Source organism: Amblyomma mixtum, chromosome 2 (genome assembly GCF_055824585.1).
Source record: "Amblyomma mixtum isolate Tamu chromosome 2, ASM5582458v1, whole genome shotgun sequence".
NCBI classification, from domain to species: domain Eukaryota; kingdom Metazoa; phylum Arthropoda; class Arachnida; order Ixodida; family Ixodidae; genus Amblyomma; species Amblyomma mixtum.
The window spans coordinates 113,661,983-113,680,530 of NC_143013.1; the positions used below are offsets into that span (position 1 = coordinate 113,661,983).

General features: G+C 48.8%; 2 protein-coding genes across 2 annotated transcripts in view; both read right to left on the reverse strand.

The window, feature by feature from the left end:
- LOC149360625 (complement factor B-like) overlaps positions 1-18,548 on the reverse strand; it is a 205,803-nt gene that overhangs the window by 129,959 nt on the left and 57,296 nt on the right. Inside the window, exons 6-7 of the mRNA XM_089572417.1 lie at positions 12,581-12,769; positions 11,496-11,684 (exon numbers count right to left, since the gene is read on the reverse strand). Of these exons, the coding sequence (XP_089428543.1) occupies positions 11,496-11,684; positions 12,581-12,769 (378 nt within the window). The remainder of the gene's footprint in view (positions 1-11,495; positions 11,685-12,580; positions 12,770-18,548) is intronic.
- On the reverse strand, positions 3,901-5,427 carry LOC149360626 (uncharacterized). The gene has a single exon (XM_089572419.1). It carries the CDS (start codon positions 5,410-5,412, stop codon positions 3,901-3,903), a length of 1,512 nt encoding a protein of 503 aa, XP_089428545.1. The 5' UTR covers positions 5,413-5,427.

Genomic DNA, 18,548 nt, shown 5'->3' on the forward strand with positions numbered 1-18,548 from the left:
TTTACTCTCCCCAAGCAATCTCTCTCGATCAATCCGTAAGTTATAACTACCACCTGCCACAGTGGGCAGTTCACTCTCAGACAGCTGGGCACTTTGCCACGTGGCCACAACGGTGGCAGGTGGCAGGACGTCACAAGGTAATTTGGCCTAGGTGCAGGTGAACCACGTGCTTCGCTTCCTGGGGATATTTAAGGCTAAGCCTTACGTGCCACGGCCTTACATGTCACGTGCTTACGGCCGAGCAGTGTTTGCCAGTGCACAAAGTTTGTGAGACAGAATGAGTGCCGTGGATTTTCTCGCGGTTCTGGAGCGCATAGCTTTGCAGGGAGGCAAATTGCGCGAGTGATGAGAGGAGGAGTAGCGCAAGGTACGGGAAAACAGAGTTACCGAACAGGAAGCCACCAAGCGGCGTCTAGAGCTGGAAGCGCAGAACTTGGCTCTAGGAGCCCAGTATTTGGAGCTCGAAGGTCAGAAGTTGCAGCTGCGAGTTAGACTAACAACAAGCAGAGAAAATCCTCCTCCTAATCCGAACACTGAAATTGCAGAGTGCGGTGCTTCAGCAGCTGTCCCCATTAGCCGCCATGGCCTGATACAAACATTTAATGAGGAAAGTTATGATATTGACGCATATTTGAAGCGTTTTGAGGATGTCGCCACAAGGCAAGGTTGGCCGAAGGAGAAGTGGGCCTCGGCCTTGAGCCTCTTCCTCGACGGGAAGCTCTCACAGTCTTTGGTCGACTATCTCCAGAATACTCGATGGACTATGAGAAATCGAATCCGGTATTGCTGAGGATATTTATTTTTACAGCTGAGGGTCATAGGGAGAGATCTCGGACAAGCAAGCCTCAAGATGGTGAGACAGCCTCCCAGTACACCATGAGGCTGTTCAGTTTTTTTTTTTACCGCTGGGTTGAATTGCGGGGAGAAGGCCGCACCTTGAGGTAGTGCGCGATATGAATGTTGCTGAGCAGTTCACTTCACTTCACTTTATTACCTTAAAGACCCCACTTTGGGGGTATTACATAAGAGGTGGGAGTACAAATATAGGTTGAATATGATTGCTTACATGATATTTATGAAATGCATATTTAAATTGTTCACAAAACTTGATTGGCAGGTGATGGCATCAACGTCGTGGGGAAGGCCATTCCAGTCTTTAGCAGTGCGAAGAAAAAAGGATGCGGAAAAAGTGACGGTGCGGGCGCGTTGGCATGACACTTGCAGTGGATGGCCGGTGCGATGAGATATGCGAGCGGGCGGTGTGATGTAGGGTGGTTGTCCGAGGGAACTGTAAAAAAACTTATGAAACAGACTAAGAGAAGCAATGCGACGACGATGGGCAAGAGTTGATAAACCTGATTGTCGTTTAAGTGACGATACACTAATGTCGTATGAATAGGCAGAATGAATGAACCTCGTGGAGCGATTTTGGACAGATTCTAGTGAACTGATGAGATATGCTTGTTGCGGGCTCCAGATAGCAGATGCGTATTCTAGTTTAGGTCGAATGAGTGATTGGTAGGCGAGAAGTTTAATACTTTGAGGGGCGTGCCGTAGATGACGTGTCAAAAAACCCAATGACCGGTTAGCTGATGCGACGATGTTCGTTACATGAGAGCGCCAGGAGAGATCCTGGCACAAGGTGACACCTAGGTACTTGTATGAGTATACAGATTCTAGTGGAACGTTAGCAACGGAGTAAGGGAAAATATGGGGGTTACGCCGGCGGTGAAAAGATACAAGTTTACATTTATTAGGATTAAGCGACATTAGCCAGTCATCGCACCAGGCATGCACTGCGTCAATGTCGTTTTGGAGCTGTGATTGGTCAAAGGTGTTGGAAATCGTGTGGTAAATAACGCAGTCGTCTGCAAACAGACGAACATTGCAAACCAGGTTTGAGGGTAAGTCGTTTATATAGATTAAGAATAGGAGGGGAGCAAGTACAGAACCTTGGGGTACGCCTGATGTTACTGGAAGAGGGTTGGAACTCTGGCTGTTAACGAGAACAAACTGGGAGCGGTTAGAAAGGAATTCTTCGATCCACAATAAGACGTTAGGATGCAGTTTTAGCATGGTTAGTTTTAGCAGTAAACGCCTGTGGGGAACTTTATCAAATGCTTTAGCAAAATCTAGAAAAATAGCGTCAGTTTGTAAATTTAGGTCGAGGTTAGAGTGAACGTCATGAAGAAAGACGGCCAGTTGAGTTTCACATGACAAACCCTTGCGAAACCTGTGTTGTGAGGGATGAAAGAAATTGTTAGCGTCAAGAAAGTCCATGATTTGAGAATAGATGACGTGTTCCATGATTTTGCAAGCTATGCTGGTTAATGATATCGGACGGTAATTTAAAGGAGAATCTTTGTTACCGGACTTAAAGACGGGAATGACCTTTCCCACTTTCCAGTCATCCGGAATGGAACCTGTAGAAAGCGACTGTGAAAACAATAACAATAAGTACATTGCAGAAATATTCTTAGTGTTGCGCAGTATTTTGGAGTTAATTTCGTCGACGCCGGCCGATGATGAAGTTTTAAGGTGTTCAATGAGCGAGGAAATGCCGGCTTCAGAAAACGCGATAGCAGGCATGCTGGACTCTATATTGACGGCGAAAGTTGCAGTTGGTGGGTGAATCTCATTAGTGAACACAGATGAAAAGGCGTTATTAAAAATGTCAGCGCACTCAATGTCATCAGCTTCTTCTCCAGACTCTTTAGTTAGAGTGATGGTATGTGCCGGGTGTTCACTTATGACCTGCCAAAACTTTCTGGGATTGGAAGTCAACAATTTGGGGAGGTCGTTGTGAAGGAAAGAGTATTTTGCGCTGCGAATTGCTGATAGGTAGGTGCGTTCGGCTGTATAGTATTTTTCCCATGCGCACTCGTCGTATTGCTTTAATTTTGCCGCACGGAAAAGGCGCTTCTTTTTATTGTCGAGTCTTTTTATCGTTTTCGTATACCATGGCTTCTGGCGGTCCGAGTGGAAGCTTATTTTGGGGATGTATCTATCGCTTAGTTCGCTAACTTTTTTCTTAAAACGGGACCAATTATCATTTACTGAATGATCGTGAAAAGATGCTTGAAATGTTGTGAGATATTGGTTTAATTCAAGACTAAAGGCTTCATAGTTTCCTTTGTCGTAGAGGCGAATAGTTTTGTTTTGATTCTGGCGTCGTGATGGGTGGAACTCAAATGTGGCGTGGATTACTTTATGGTCGCTGATTTCGCGTAGATAAGTGATAGATGAGAGGGCTTCCGGGTGGGTAGTCAGGATTAGATCTAGGATGTTTGCAACGCGGGTCGGTTCAGATACCACTTGAGTTAAGTTGAAGTTTAGGCAAACCTCGATAAAATCATTCGCTTCCCTGTTGCCGACTGCTGTCTGTGTCTGCCAGTTGATTTCTGGAAAATTGAAGTCTCCAAAAAGAATGATATGCGCTTTTGGGTATTTCCTCGTTAATTGGCTGATCACGTCGTTAAGAATTCGAGAGAAATCGGAGTTGGTATTTGGCGCTCTATAACAAACGCCCAGCAGTACGGTTTGGGGCGCAGCGCGACAAAGTAGCCATACTATCTCAAGGTCTGATGGAATATTAATAACTGTACACGAGAACTGATTGTTAACTGCGATGAAAACGCCTCCACCTCGAGCGGATGTGCGATCTTTGCGAAAAAGGTTAAAATTCGGTAAGTCAGCAAGAACTTCAGTATCGGTGATGCCATTAGTGAGCCATGTTTCGGTAAGTATCAGCAAGTTACTAGCAGATGAACACACAAGATTGGAGATGATTTCGCGTTTCGGAAGAAAACTACGTATGTTCGTGAAAATCGCCGAAAAGGAGAGATTAGGCTGGGGGGTGGCAGGTACATGAGCGGCTGGGGGCTGGCGGCGCAGCAACCGCTATGGTATCTCTTTAACAGATTGCGATGGTTCGTCGAAGATATATCGTCGGGAACCGATGAACAGGGTTTTGTATCGCAAGGAAAAACGGTTAGTCTTGCTTTTGGCAAATGTAACTAGGTGTTTGCGCACATTGCGAACGCGGCGTGAAAAATCTTCACCGACGGAGTAGTCAGTGTCCTTGAATTTGCGGCCATTAGCTAGAATTTCGTCCTTCGTTTTGAAAAGTGCGAATTTGGCAATTAACGGACGGCAGCGATCAGGTTCGTGGCGCCCAAGACGGTGAGTGCGGTCTATTGTTTTGGGGTCGAGGGTGATGTCCAAAAATTCGGAGCAATGGCGAATTAGTAGCTTTTCAGAGTCGGCCCACGTTTCAGATGGGTCGGGGTCCGGAATGTTGTAGAATATGAGGTTGTTTCTTCGTGATTGGTTTTCTGCTTCGTCTATGCGATCCTCGAGATCACAGAGCTGGCGAGTTGCCTGGGTGGTTTGAGTGCTTAGGCCTTCTATCTCTGTGCGTAGTGATTGTATGGTTTGGTAATGCCCTTCAAGAGCGCTGATGCGCCTGCTTAGATCAGAAATAAGGTTGTCTGTTGTTAGTAATTGGGTTTTGAGGTCTTTAACTTCCGCAATTAATGTCGACTGACCGGCGGACAATTTTTTAAGTTCCGCAAGTACAGTTTCGAGTGAGGCAGGGCCGGGGTTAGTCTCTATGTCGCCGGACAACAAAAGCAAGGAAATAATGACATCAGAACACTCAGTGACAATGGCAAGGCAGCACTGCGGGCTCGGCAGCTGTATCAAAAAGTAATCACTAGATTTCTTAGCGTAAAGACAACATGGCTTACTAACCTGCATGGCGAGGCAGAACGGGTTAAGCGACTGCATCGTGGCACAGCCACCGAGCCCACAAAGCGACGCCGGTGGCCGAAGCTGCTTAAAAGCTGGAGCTGAAGAGGATGTTGATGGCGATGGTGTTTCCAACTGTATGTCGAGGGTGCAGTGCACTGGTGAGGTCAGCGCACGATCGGGCGAAGCGGTGATGGCGCAAGGCTGGCACATATCGGTTCGGTTGAGAGCGGGCGTCCATTCCGGCGAGATGTCCGGTGGACAGGCAGCCAGAGGGGCGGGGAAAAGCATGGTAATCCAGAGGGGAGCGATCACCTGCATGGCGAGGCAGAACGGGTTAAGCGACTGCATCGTGGCACAGCCACCGAGCCCACAAAGCGACGCCGGTGGCCGAAGCTGCTTAAAAGCTGGAGCGGAAGAGGATGTTGATGGCGATGGTGTTTCCAACTGTATGTCGAGGGTGCAGTGCACTGGTGAGGTCAGCGCACGATCGGGCGAAGCGGTGATGGCGCAAGGCTGGCACATATCGGTTCGGTTGAGAGCGGGCGTCCATTCCGGCGAGATGTCCGGTGGACAGGCAGCCAGAGGGGCGGGGAAAAGCATGGTAATCCAGAGGGGAGCGATCACCTGCATGGCGAGGCAGAACGGGTTAAGCGACTGCATCGTGGCACAGCCACCGAGCCCACCGAGTTTGTGAACAACTGCCACAATAGTTTGGCATTGTTCTTGTGAGAACGGGATTGCAAAACGGTTTAAAAGGTTACTGAGGTGGCCGACTATTTTCTAGAGGGTCAGCGACAAAATAACCTTGCAACGTTTAGAGACCGGAGTGAGAAGATTTCAGTGAAACCTACGGACATGACTCCTAAACCCGAGACACAAATTCGATGCTTCATCTGCGATTAGGTTGGACACAGGTCTTTGGATTGCCGTACGAATCCGAAGCCCCCATATTGCGCATTCTGCAGCAAATCTGGACATGACATAGTCATGCCGGCGCCGAGGTTCAAGTAACCGGGAAATATCCGCATGTTTCACCTCACCTCGAACTTCTTGCCCTGAACAACAGCCGGAAAGAGAGTGTTTAGATGTCCGAGCAGCAGATTCAGTTTCCAGACCAACTCCGCCGATTGCCTGCATGCCGGAAGATCACGGGGAGGTGTTTGGACAAAGAGTTTCATTCTTCCGAAAACTGGAAGCAACAGCATCGTGGTGCTCTAGGCCCTCGTGCCCGAGACGGCGTTCACTGGCAAAAGAGCGACTTTGCTTTTGGCGGCTGGTCCCGCAATCGAAGCTCCTAAGGCGAAGTTGATCCTCACATCACCGTACTTGACAGACAAGGTCATTGCATGGTTCCTACCGACGCCTTTATATGACGTAATAATTGGCAGTGTCCCGGGTGCACACTTTCCATTCTCGAATGATTCAGCTGATGGTTCAGCAGTCTTGCGGCCCAGGAGGCCAATTCAGCCCCGGCAGGGCAGGCCAACGTTTCTTGCGCACCTGTGGCCGTGAAAGCTTCGGAGCCTACCTTGGATCCCTCTCAGAGCGCGCTCCACATGTCTCGACCGGCGTTCCGCAAGCAACAAGAAGAGGACACAACCTGAGACGTCTCTCGGAAAAAAACTGGGAAAAACCTGAGACCGCCCACACCTTCCATCTGGTTGAAAGCGTATGTTTCCGGACATATCAAGTGTGCCCGGGCAAAACGGTTGAAGAGGCGGTTGTTCCGAGGAAGTTGCACCCTGAGGTCCTTGTGCAGGCCCATGAGAGTACACTTGCTGGCCATCAGGATGTGAGGCAAACTACGACAAGAGTACTAGGTGACTTTTACTGCCCAAGGGCACAGCTAACATCAAGATATTTGTGAGGTCATGCGAATGTCAGTGGACTGTCCCGAAAGGAAATCTGAGCAATGCTCCACTTGGACCTCTGCCTATTATTTTGAAACCTTTTGAGCGGGTGGCTGTAGATACCATTGGGGCCTTTGACTCTCACCTCATCTGTTGGAACCGGTACATCCTTATTTTGGTGTATTTTGCCGCCAGGTTTCCCGATACGGCTGCCCTACCTCCCATCGACTAAACTGTGGCGGAAGGCCTTCTCGAAAAGCTCACCCGTATTGGGTTCCCGCTGGAGGTGCTTTCTGATCGGGCTTCCTGCTTCACGTCTACACATGCTGGAAGTGAACGATGCGCTAGCTATCAAGCAGTTAGGTTCGACACAATACTATCTCTTTTGCAACGGGCTGGCGGAGCGGTTTAATGGGACCTTGAAGAGTATGCTACGGAAGTTGTGTCAAGAACACGTACCCCAAGGCATGGGACCGTTACCTTGCTCCACTGTTCTTTGCCTATAGAGAGGCTCCACAAGCTAGCTGCAGTTTTCCTTGTTTGAGCTTGTATACGGTCGCCAAATCCGAGGGCCAGTCACCATTCTAAGAGAACTCATAATGACCGGAAAACTTTCTTAGACCATCAGAAAATTGTGTCGCTATGTGCTTGATTTGAGGGAGCGTCTAGAAGGCATGTTGCAGCTCGCACACCAAACTTTGTTGAGGGCACAGAGGTCGCAAAAGATGTACTACGATATGCGTTCCTCTGGCACAAAACTGAAGGTTGGTGATCGAGCGCTGATCCTTCTGTCGGCATCCCATAACAAGCTCGTCATGCATTGGAAAGGATATTTTGTGGTCACAGGCAAGAAAAACGAAGACGATTACTAGCTTGATGAGGGTCTAGCAAAAAGTTATTAGACATAAATATGCTGAAACGCTGAGAAGAGCGCCAGCCACTGAATACCCTCCAAGTGTCATCGTTCGTGGTCGTTGAGGAAGTGGAGACAGAAACTCCATTGCCAACCTTCAGTGCAAATCTTGAACTTGGAACTGGAGCTATCAAGCGAGCTGATAGCGTGAATGAGACGAAGTTAGCCGCACTACAGACCTTGCTGCAGAGTTCGCGGCGAAATTTTTTCAGAGGTTCCGGGCCGTACTAATTTTACTGTTTCACTTGGAATTAATTACGAGTGCCCCCATCAACAGCCCTCAGTATCCATTACCATTTGCTTTGCGTGACGTAGACGAGAAAGGAGATTGACGACATGTTGAAGCTTAGGGTTATCGGACGCTCGCATTCCTCTTACAACTACCCGCTTGGTTAGAAGAAACCTCACAAAATGTACCATGTGTGCAGCGACTTTCGTCGGATTAACAGCATATTGGTGGATGCTGGCGAGCCCATTCCAAGGACTGATGCCATGTTTGCACAGGTCGGCCCCAAGACGCTTTGTTTTTCAAAACTAGGTCGCACTAACCGGTATTGGCAAGTGCCACTCAGCAGCGCGTCCAGGCCGGTTACTGCATTTTCCACCCAATCGGGCAGCTATAAGTTCGCTTTCATGCCTTTTGGCATCAAAAGCGTGTCCGCAATTTTTACTCGCCTTACGAGAACTCTCCTGGCAGGTCTACCAAGTGTGGATCATTACATAGATAACGTCCTGGTAGCTACCTCAATGTGACAGGAGTACTTGAATATTCTCCAAGAATTGTTCAGACGCATCAGACACGCAGGCGCATCAGACAGAGAGGCAGAAATGCGAGATTGGCATAAGGAGCGCGGTCTTAAGACATTTGTTAGGTGAGCATGTGATTCGCCCAGTAGACTTGACGGTCGCTAGAGTAGAACAGGCAGCTCAACCCGAAATTAAGAAGCAGATTAGGTCTCTTCTCGGTTTGGTTGGGTACTACTGGGACATAATTCCTCACTACACTGCCAAGGCCCAGCCTTTGGTTGAACTTACACGCAAAACAGGGAGTAACCATTTGGGTTGCACTCCCAAGCGTGAAAAGGCATTTGAAACGCATAAACAAGCTCTCGCATTCAGACCAGATGTTCGAGCGCCTGATCTTAAAAAAGAAGTTCATTTTCTGTGCTGATGCTTCTGGGAAAAGCTTGGGTGCAGTTCTTTCTCAAGAACACAGCGGTGCCCTCCACCCTATATCTTATGACAGCAGGCAGCTTCTTCAGCGCCAAACACACTATACCGCCATCGAGCGGGAATGTTTGGGACTAGTGTGGGCGGTAGGCAAATTTCACATTTTATTGTATGGCCGCACTTTTACTTATTCAGACAGAATACCAGCCCCTTCAGTACTTGACTCAGCCAAAGCGCTTAAAATAGCCGCGTGCTCCGGTGGAGTCCGGTGTTACAGCAATATTCTTTCCGGGTTGAACACATCAAAGGCTGTGATAATGTAGGCGACGATTATTTAAGCCGGTCATGACCTTGTGAGAAGTCTGTCTCCGTAACGTTCCTTTGACTGGTCTGGTTGTCAATCTTTGTGTGTCAAGTCCCCTTGGTTGAGGCTGCGCATTTAGGTTGTGTTCGCTGGAAACGCTGTCAACAGCCAGTGATCGATGGTGCGCGTGCGAAAGATCAGTGTGATGAGGTGCAGTGTTCCTAACAGTGCTTCGTGCAAACGTTTTTTTTTTTTCGGGGAAAAACTTCTCAAAGGAGCGACATATTTGGGAACACACCAGCGCTCCTGCAGTACTAGCCGCTGCTTCACGCTCGTTCGGAAAAGAGGAAAAAAAGGCAAACACGGAGCGTGAGGGTTCAAACGGCGCGAGGAGCGAATCACGAGCGACGACCAGGCAGGGCTGCGGATGAACAGCTTGTGTGGACCCGGGTGACCAGACCTGGGAAGCCGTCTTCACCCGGTTCAGAGCAGCCGGTGCCTGCTGTCTCTTGCCTGCCTCCTGCTGCCTCGCAGAGTGGGTGCCGTGCTGGGCACACCCAGGTGCTGCCCGCTCGGGGATCCTACCGGCGCTGCACACTCTTTGTGCCTTCCGTCCAATGGTAAGGGCCTGCTGCCGTGGGACAACGTATCTCTCTTGCCGTGCCCGGTTGTCCCGACCTGGGCGACCGTCTCAGCCCTGACGTTCACAGGCTTCTGCATCAACGTAGCCACTTCTGCGAGAGTTCCATGCCTGGTTTCCGGCCGCTGCGAGGTCAGGCCTGCGGCGGTACTTGGCCCCGCCACTTCTTTAGCAATGGATAGCTGCATTCCCCGCCGAGACTTCTCATTGATCATCGGCCTTACAGTACTCATCTTGATAGTAACTGGTTCATTTTAATTAGGACTACTTTTCTCCTTTCCGGTCACATGCTCAGTCTCATAGAGTTTTCTTGATCTTCCAGGGCCCCACCTCGGAACACGTTTGAAACTACTTGGGAGACTTTCCCCCTCGCACACGGTTTGTTTACTTATGTGTCGGCTTCAGAACAGAAATTGGGGATAATAAGATAACTATTTTTTGTTCTCCAGCACCCGAAAGGTTCGCTTCCAGAACGTGCTATGACAGAGTTCAGTGTTTTGACCATGCAGTGCTATGCTGTACGATAAACTGACAGCAACTGAGCAGCAGGATAAATATACATGTCTTACACTTTATTTGAAGCAATTAAGATTACAATCACGATTTCCTATTTCTATGGATAGTTGCCAGAGTAAAAGCGAAAGAGACCAAACGGACCATGAATGGCAAAGCGTGCGAACAAGAGCAAAGTGCTAGCCTGCTGGCTGGTCCAGCAGAGCTTGCTCTTCTGCTAGTTAATGCGCATTGATATTTCTGGCTCGCCGGTCCCGTTATTAGACGTCTTAGAGCAACTCTCAGCTTATCGAGCTCCGTTTATCTTTCGGCGTTTATTTGGCGATGGTGAGTTTGGCGCATAGAGCAAAACCTCGAGGGACCCTATCCTTTTGAGTATATTTCTCTGTAAAAGCTATTTGTTAGTGTTTACTTTTACTTTCGTTGCAAACCGCTCACACGTGACTAACGCTGGAGCCACTGTGTACCAAAGAAATATTTGCGGTGTTTACGGAACGGTAGTAGGGAAAACACTGGTACTAAAAAGGCTTACAAATGGGCGATATTTGCACATTTCTCCCTCTAAAGCGGTGTTACGGTGCTTTTATATTTTCTAAAGTAAAACAGGCAACGACAAAGCTACGTCAGAGGGGACAGTGTTGTGATCGTTTCTGCAACTAGCAGACTTCTTGGCGGTGATGTCGGGTGCACAAAACCACGGACGTTTCGATTCCTGTTCGGTTTCTTCTTAATTATTCCGTACGCAGCTTTTGTAACTTCTCTTCATCTGTGGCTCAAAGAGCCTGGATAAACTGCATTAGAATTGTTTGGTGCCTTGTTTGTACTCGTACTTAAGCAATTACGAACATCTAACAAGTTTGCAAGGTGCCAAAAGCTGCAAAACTTTCACTACTATGTATTCACATTCCTCTTAGTTCACTGCAACGCTCACTGCCTTACGAAAGCTGTCCTTGGAGCAAACGGCGGCACTTTAAATTATTACTGGATTTCAGAGCAGTACAGTTCTTCGAACTATATTCAACTTTAATAGCATGCAATTTGTCCTTAACATGCCGACTGAAGTGTTCATTCACTACTTCATTTCCGAATGAAGTTGTCGTCCAGTGGCATTAAATTCTCCCACGCATCAATAATTTAGTACACCCGCTTTCTTTTTTAACTCCGGAATATTAAGCCAGCGGAAATAATTTCTTTATTACGGATAATAATGTTTTAAATTTATTACTTAGAAGGGTGATAGATCGGGCTAGTGGATAATTCATATTGTGTATTGTGTCTTGCCCCATTGTTTTCTTCTATGGAACCTCATGCTGGTTTTGACTCCTTTTCCCAATCCCTGCTGAAGGTACTTACGTTCGCATTTGGGCATCGGTCCAGACCAGTTACCGCTGCGGCAAACGGAGCTGAAAGCGCCCTCCAGTACGTAGCCGTCGTCGCATCGGAAGTTGATGAAGGTCCCCTCTGTGAATCCTGTCTTGTTCAAGTCATTGAATTCAACGACTTGCAGATGTGGTCCGGGCTTGAACCGCGTGCAGTTGTATTCTGTGCAAAGGACGTGACAAAAAGGCTTTCTATGAACTGGAAATATACGAGCTCTGCATATTACAGTGCTGAAAGCTCGCTCTATATCAAGCGAAATAAAAATAGAGTTTGAGAAAATTGAGCTCGAGAGCGAATAAACTCAGTTTATGGGCTCCCATCTCATAGCTAAGATGTTGAAGGAAGGACTGTGCTGATACCGTCAGGTTTACACGTCCATCGAATGGGCAGGAAAAAATAGAATGATGACGAAAATGCGAAACGCAGATGACAGTCGATAAAAAAAATTTGCTGTGGTTTAGCTCTGGTTAAACTGGAGGATTGCGAAAGCAACATCTGCGCGTAGTCATATATTGTTGCGTGAGCTACATTACCCACAGTCTCGCCTTTTCGCGTGCTCTTGCACGACCGTACTGCTCACGCGCAAGGAGCGAATGACGTCACTACGCACAGCTGGCGTGCCGGCAGCCCTGGCACGCTACCTGTGCGCCGCTACTGCGCATCGGAGAGGAGATAGAAGTGATGGAAAGGTTGCGGCAGCGGCGGCGGCCCAGGCACGCTAGCTATGCCCCGCTTCTGTGCATGCGCAACTGGCGAGCGCGGCGGCGGCGCCTTTGAGTCACCCGCGCAGCGACGGCGGCCGCGCGCCAGCTGTGCGCCGTGTGACGTCACTTCTCCTCGCGCATGCGCAGTATAGCCTTTCTTCAGCTCCACGAAATGGATCGGCGACTAGCGTAGTGTTGCTTTCGCAACGAAACCGATTTAGCTTTCCGAATATTGCAGCAGAAAAGGACATGGAACATTGCAGTGACGCTTCATGCAAGAAGGACAAGTGTTAAATTGAATGATCTAGCACGATGAAAGCAGCAACTAGTAGACTGAAAGAACAGGTCACTCACCGACGCACGTGGGTATGTCGTCATTCCACTGGCCATCCTCCTCGCAGTACAGCTGATCATTTCCATTCACACGAAAGCCTCCGTCGCAGGTAACAAAAGCGTAGTCACCCCATGTGAAGAATTCGCCCCCTGATTTGTCGACGGACACCTGGCCGTGCGCCACTTGAAAATTGTCGCAAGCGTCCTGGGCTGCAACAAAATTAAGCACGACATTAACGCTAACAACCACGTTTGTTGTTGCTCTGACAGAGTGCGGGACAGAGGGATATCATTCCCTGTAAAAGGGAGAGTGCGTACGGCAACCATTTCAGGAAAATAACCAGCATGCGTTCGCAAATAAGCAACAAACAAATGCAAAACACTAAAAATCTGCAAGCTACTAACCCGTCCTCGGGGAAATGCGTGCATCTAGTGAACGAATGAAGGGTGAATTAGGCACTCAGGCCGCCGCTAAACCGATAGCCCTTTTCACCAGTAAATACTTTGTAGCATGCACATATTACACAGAAAACGCTCAAATATCCGAGAGGCTCTTTTTAAAGAATATAACTGATATGCGACCTTTTAGAATTCCGGGCGGACAGTCAGTCTGTGAAAGCACCATCTGGCGTTTCACGACACATGGTCGTGAGAGCTTTATTATCTACAAGATCAATGCCTTTCGCACTGAAGAAACGATTTGACCTTTCTATACAGACGGAAGGAGCGATTTTTTGCTTCCTTTTATTGGTGTCCCAATTAATTAATGCGAAACGAATGTTTCCATGGGTAAACCATGAGCAATATCTTGCGGTGTTTGTGCGTTTGGGCCAAGTGAAATAAATAAAAATAAATCAGATAAATAACCATGACTAGGACAGAAACATGCTGCGCCGCCAACAGATCAGCCTCGCTGGCAGTTGCTAGAGAACACTAGGCTCTCGCCGCTATTTTTTTTTAATTGACACTAGGCTCTCGCCGCAGCTGAACGTGCCTCGTGTTCGACAGCAAACACTGATGCGCTGTTCATTGCCCATCGTCTTGTTCAGGAACTAATACTACTGTCAAACTAATATTCGGGCTTGGAGCTCTGCGATGGTAGCACCAGAGAGATGTGAGCTGAATGAATTTGCGCGGAAAACGTTGCAGCAGAAAAAAGGCACTGGAGCATAGGACGCCGGCGTACACCGGATAATTTGACATTGATGGTGAAAAACTTTTGTGGTGTCAGTTGACACCACAAAAATATTCCGCTCATGTTTAAGTCAGAAAAGAAAATGCTATTAATTTCTAATACAATAGTTCCTTAGGGATCCCTGTTGCTATCGGCATTGCTGTTCATGCACTTTCATTGAGCTGTGCCGTCCAAGGAAGAAGTAGCAGCATGGGAGGCAGAGAATGTAGAAGCCGAGGTGCACCAAATTTGTGGATTTGTATCTGACTAACCATTCGTTTTTCCGCGCTCAGATTTTTATATCTTGTGTGAAACGCCTAACTCAGCTCACAACCCCGTTGTAAATATTATTGAGGGCGGAGACGCTGTGTTTGAACACAATTTTGACATGTGCGATTTTGAAACCATCAGGGCTCAATAGTTGCCAGTGGTGGCCATTGAGTGATGATAGGCGATCTTTGTAGAAGAGAATCGGCTGGTATTTTAGCAGATGCACCTATACTAATGGCCTTTTTGTACTTCTTACATGAATGTTCATCGCAAAAAATGGCCAAAATCTTAAAATTTGCTTTCTGATGAATTGTAAAATGCAAGTTTTCGCTATCATACAAGGTGAATAATCAGATCGAGCCTGCAAATGACCATGCGGATGTCGGCGAACAGTAACTGGACCAAAGGAATAGCAATAATAAATGCACGCCTGACCTTGCGCCTTTATTCCTTTTTTTTTACTGCTCTCCTCCTCCTGTGAGCATCGACTCTGAGCTGCAAGAAGCGACCGGGGTGTTCACATCGCAACTCGCACACCGCTGCTCGTGCAGCACGTGTGGGGCACCCTCGAAGTTGGAATCAATGCAGCATGTTTGGCTATGTTTCCATTAGAAAACGTATTTGGCGTGCTGATAAAGAGCTTCAGCTTTCTCCCCGGTCGAGATATATCCCCAACTCATAAAGCGACTATGGATGAGAGGTAATTTTTTGTCACCTGTAGCATTCGCTTGAAACACAGACGCGACAAAATTATGTTCCACTTTATGTATTCTTCTATAGCAAACAGCTGGTTTGAAAACAAGCGCAAGCGAGATGCATTGTGCCGCGGTCAAGCTTAGAACTTATATTTGCCGACCTTTGCGCTGGGCGTTACGGAAGCGCTTCGTGAAGCTCGATAGAGGAGGGCATTGCAGATTCGAGGAAAGCCTTTATCTTGTTCTCAGTCGCCTTCCTGGGAGGCTACGCAAGTTTTAAACATGTGTGTTGTTGATGTGACGCTTACAAGCTGGAACACAAGCCTGTCAGCAACAAGAACGAGGTGGTATAATACAAAACGCAAGGTAAACAGGAGCGAGCGGCATCTTTTGTGGCAACTGCAAGATCCATCTATCCCTTACAAAGTAAAAAAAAAAACTCCTTTATGGGTCTCCACACTGCAAAATAAGAAATGTTTTCGTTAATTTCTTTCTTGTCGGTTGCGTTTCCCACACCAGACCCTTTCTCATGTTACAGCCATTGAAACCTGACGAAGACGAAGATCTGGTGGGTGCATACGTGTCCGCTTCTAGCTCTTTGTTTTCGAGTTGTTTTGCCTGCTTTCTCGAGTCTTGCGTGGGTGGGACAGTGCCCTCCGTGAGAACAAATGCCGAAGACGCCCCTGCGGAGAGATTCCCGGCCAGGTGGGCAGACTCTCAAGTGAAAAAACTCAGCCGGAACCAGAAGGCGCAAGCTAGGCTTAGCTCGGCGCTGCCGAGCGAGGCCGCGCTACGCGCCTGCATGGATTCTGCGTTGTCGACGACAGCTACGCGGGCGCCCGCTGTGTTACCACCTGACGCGGCCTCCACGTCTGCGCTACCTTCAGCGCCTACGGGTCTCCAACCTGCTCAGTCTCCCGATGCCACGACACTGGTCTGTGCCATGGACTGCTCCACCGCCTCCGTGCCTGTGGCACTCCCTCAAGAAACAGTGCCCGTCACACCTGTTCAGCACTCCCATCAAGGGTCGACACCAGCGTCTGAGCCCCTGCAGCCTCCACTGATGCCTCCCGTGAGTCGAGCCTCGCTTCCACCTGCTGCTCACTCTTTCCGCGTCACCATCAAGCCCACACTGCGCTTTGATATGACTGCAATCCCTGCCCGGTATGTTCAAGCCACAATTGACCACGCTCTTGGCTCTTCGAACTACTGCGGATTCGTCGTTCATCGCCCATCTAACACCATCACGGTAAACTTGCCATCCTTGGTGGATGCCCAGAAAATGTGCGCAGTTACTCAGATCCCCCTGGACAATAGCAAGCATGTCCCGGTGCAAATATATTTTGCATCTAGTCCTGACACCCTCCGCTGCATGGTTTATCATGTTGACAGCACAAGTCCTCCGGAGGAGGTGCGGGCTAACATACGCTGCAAGTCTCACGTAGTACTGCAAGCACGGCCTATGGGACACCGGGGCTCATACCTGCTCGTTCTGCAAGGCCCTTTGACTCTGCCGGAGTACCTTACTTACTACGGTGCGATTATCAAACCGCAGCCCTTCCGACCACGTCGTATTTTTTGCTATCATTGCCACAAAGAAGGCCATATGCAAACCACCTGCCCTAATCCTGCTGCTGTGGTCGACATGAATGAACCATCAGTTCTTTGCGCCTTATGCAAATCGCCGGACCACGATATACGCTCTCCCGCTAGTCCAAAGAAGAAGCGAGCGAAGAAGCTGCACAAGCCATCTGTTAAACAGGATATTCCTACAAGTAATCGTTTTGCTGCCCTCGCATGTGATGACGACGACTTCCCTGAGCTTCCTTCAACTGACCCCGCTGCGCAGCACCCGTCTTCTCAGCACCCGTCTTCTCGGCAGCGTTCATACGCACAAGCGGCTCGCCTTCGTGGATCAAATGATACACCAACACGACCAGTGCATCCCTCACAAGTGGATTCCACAGATGAAGACGCAGCTTTAGAAAATGCTATCGTGGAGGCTCGCCGTCGACTAGACGAACTCACCCAGCGCCGGGAACAGCGTCGTTCTCACTCCTCTAGAAGAACATTAATCACTCGGGAGCAATCTTCACAGGAATCACCCCCAATAACCACTGGACCACAATCATGTGCCGACCACCCGTTAACCGTGACTACCCCGACAGTGGATAAAATATTGGCGCTCATGAAGCAGTTGACCTCCCTCATCATAGAAGCTCTTCGGCCTCGCCATGGATAGTGCATCATCTATGGTGGTGCAGTGGAACTGTCGAGGCTTTGCTAATAAGGCCACTGAGGTGAATATCCGCCTTCGTGACGGAAAGTTGAAGGCATGGGCGTTCCTGTTGCAAGAGCATAATTCACTATCACGCCTTTCGGGATTCTGCGCATACAATTCACCCTCGATCCCTGATCGCCGTTGCATCGCCTCCTCCCTCACCCCAGGTAAATCTGCAATTTATTCACAGCTCCATTCCCCATACTCCGCTAGACCTTTCACGGTGGTGCAACACACGTCAAGAGGTCGTCGCCCTTCTTGTTAAACCAGCACGCACCCCTCTTATTCTAGTTTCTTTTTATGGCCGTCCTAGCTCCGCATCTCCCAATCTTGGATGGGTACGTTTCCTTCGTTGTACCAACCCGGGTATCCCTATTCTAGTTGGTGGAGACTTCAACGGCGCACACACTTCGTGGGGTTACCCAGCAGATTCCTCAAGGGGTGCGCACATCCAAGGCAGCTTTTCAGATAATTCCTTTCAACTTTTAAACCACCCGAATACTTCTACCCGCCCAAGAGGTGGCCCGTATTCACCTGACTTGACTTGGTGGTTAGGGCCCGGTATCCCTCGTTGGGATGTTGAATCAGATTCTTGGGGTAGTGATCACTGCCCTATTTTTATCTCCCTCACTCCTTCGCGTCTACGGAAAGTACGCCGCAGCGTACGCATAACATCATGGGACTCTGTACGCGCTGACAATCGTTTATCAACATTCAACCCGTCTTCAGCAGTGTCTACCCTCTCTGATGTTCTTGCAACTCATACTATTACCAGTACTGTAAATGAAGGCGACCCAAACCCGGACATACACCTCCTGAATCTGTGGGCTCTTCGTCGCCAGGCCGATCATTATGCTTCTCGCAACCCTGAAGACCCCTTGGCTCTTCCCTCTCTTCACCGAGCTACCGCTCGAGCGCGGCGTTATGCAAAGCAACTAGGCAGGAAACGCTGGGCTGCATGGTGTGCCCGCCTGTCCTCTACGCAGGGCAATCGACATCTTTGGAGAGTGTTTCACGCCATGGAGCGCCCTTCTCAGGTTGCAGATTACACTGAAAGCATTCGCCTCGCGCTGAATGTGGACGAAGATACATTTGCACAACAAGCGGCCCGTCAGTTTTTTCCACACCATGACTGCACCCCTACATCTCCTCCAGTCTTATCGGTTACAGAGCCTTCCGATGAGGTTACTTCTGATCTAACTATGGCAGAATTGATAGCCTCCATTGAACGCCTCAAGACTACCACTTCTCCCGGGCACGACGGCATACCAAACTCTTTATTCCGTAACTTGGATGGGTCTGCTTTGTAAACCCTACTGGATACTTTCAACCAAGTGTGGCGTTCTGGTGTCATCCCTGGAGAGTGGAAGCATTCTATTGTGGTCCCAATACCCAAGTCAGGTCAGCCTCCAGTATCTCTTTCGGCCCTTCGTCCAATTTCTCTCACGCCTACCATCTGCAAGCTTTACGAAAGCATTCTCGCCGCACGTTTGTCGTGGTGGCTAGAATCACACGATTGTTACCCAGATTCCCAGATAGGTTTCCGTCCCCAAATTGGAACGGAGGATG

Coding starts and splice junctions, on each gene's coding strand:
- LOC149360626 (XM_089572419.1), bottom strand. CDS start 5,412: ATGCAGTCGCTTAACCCGTTCTGCCTCGCCATGCAGGTGATCGCTCCC.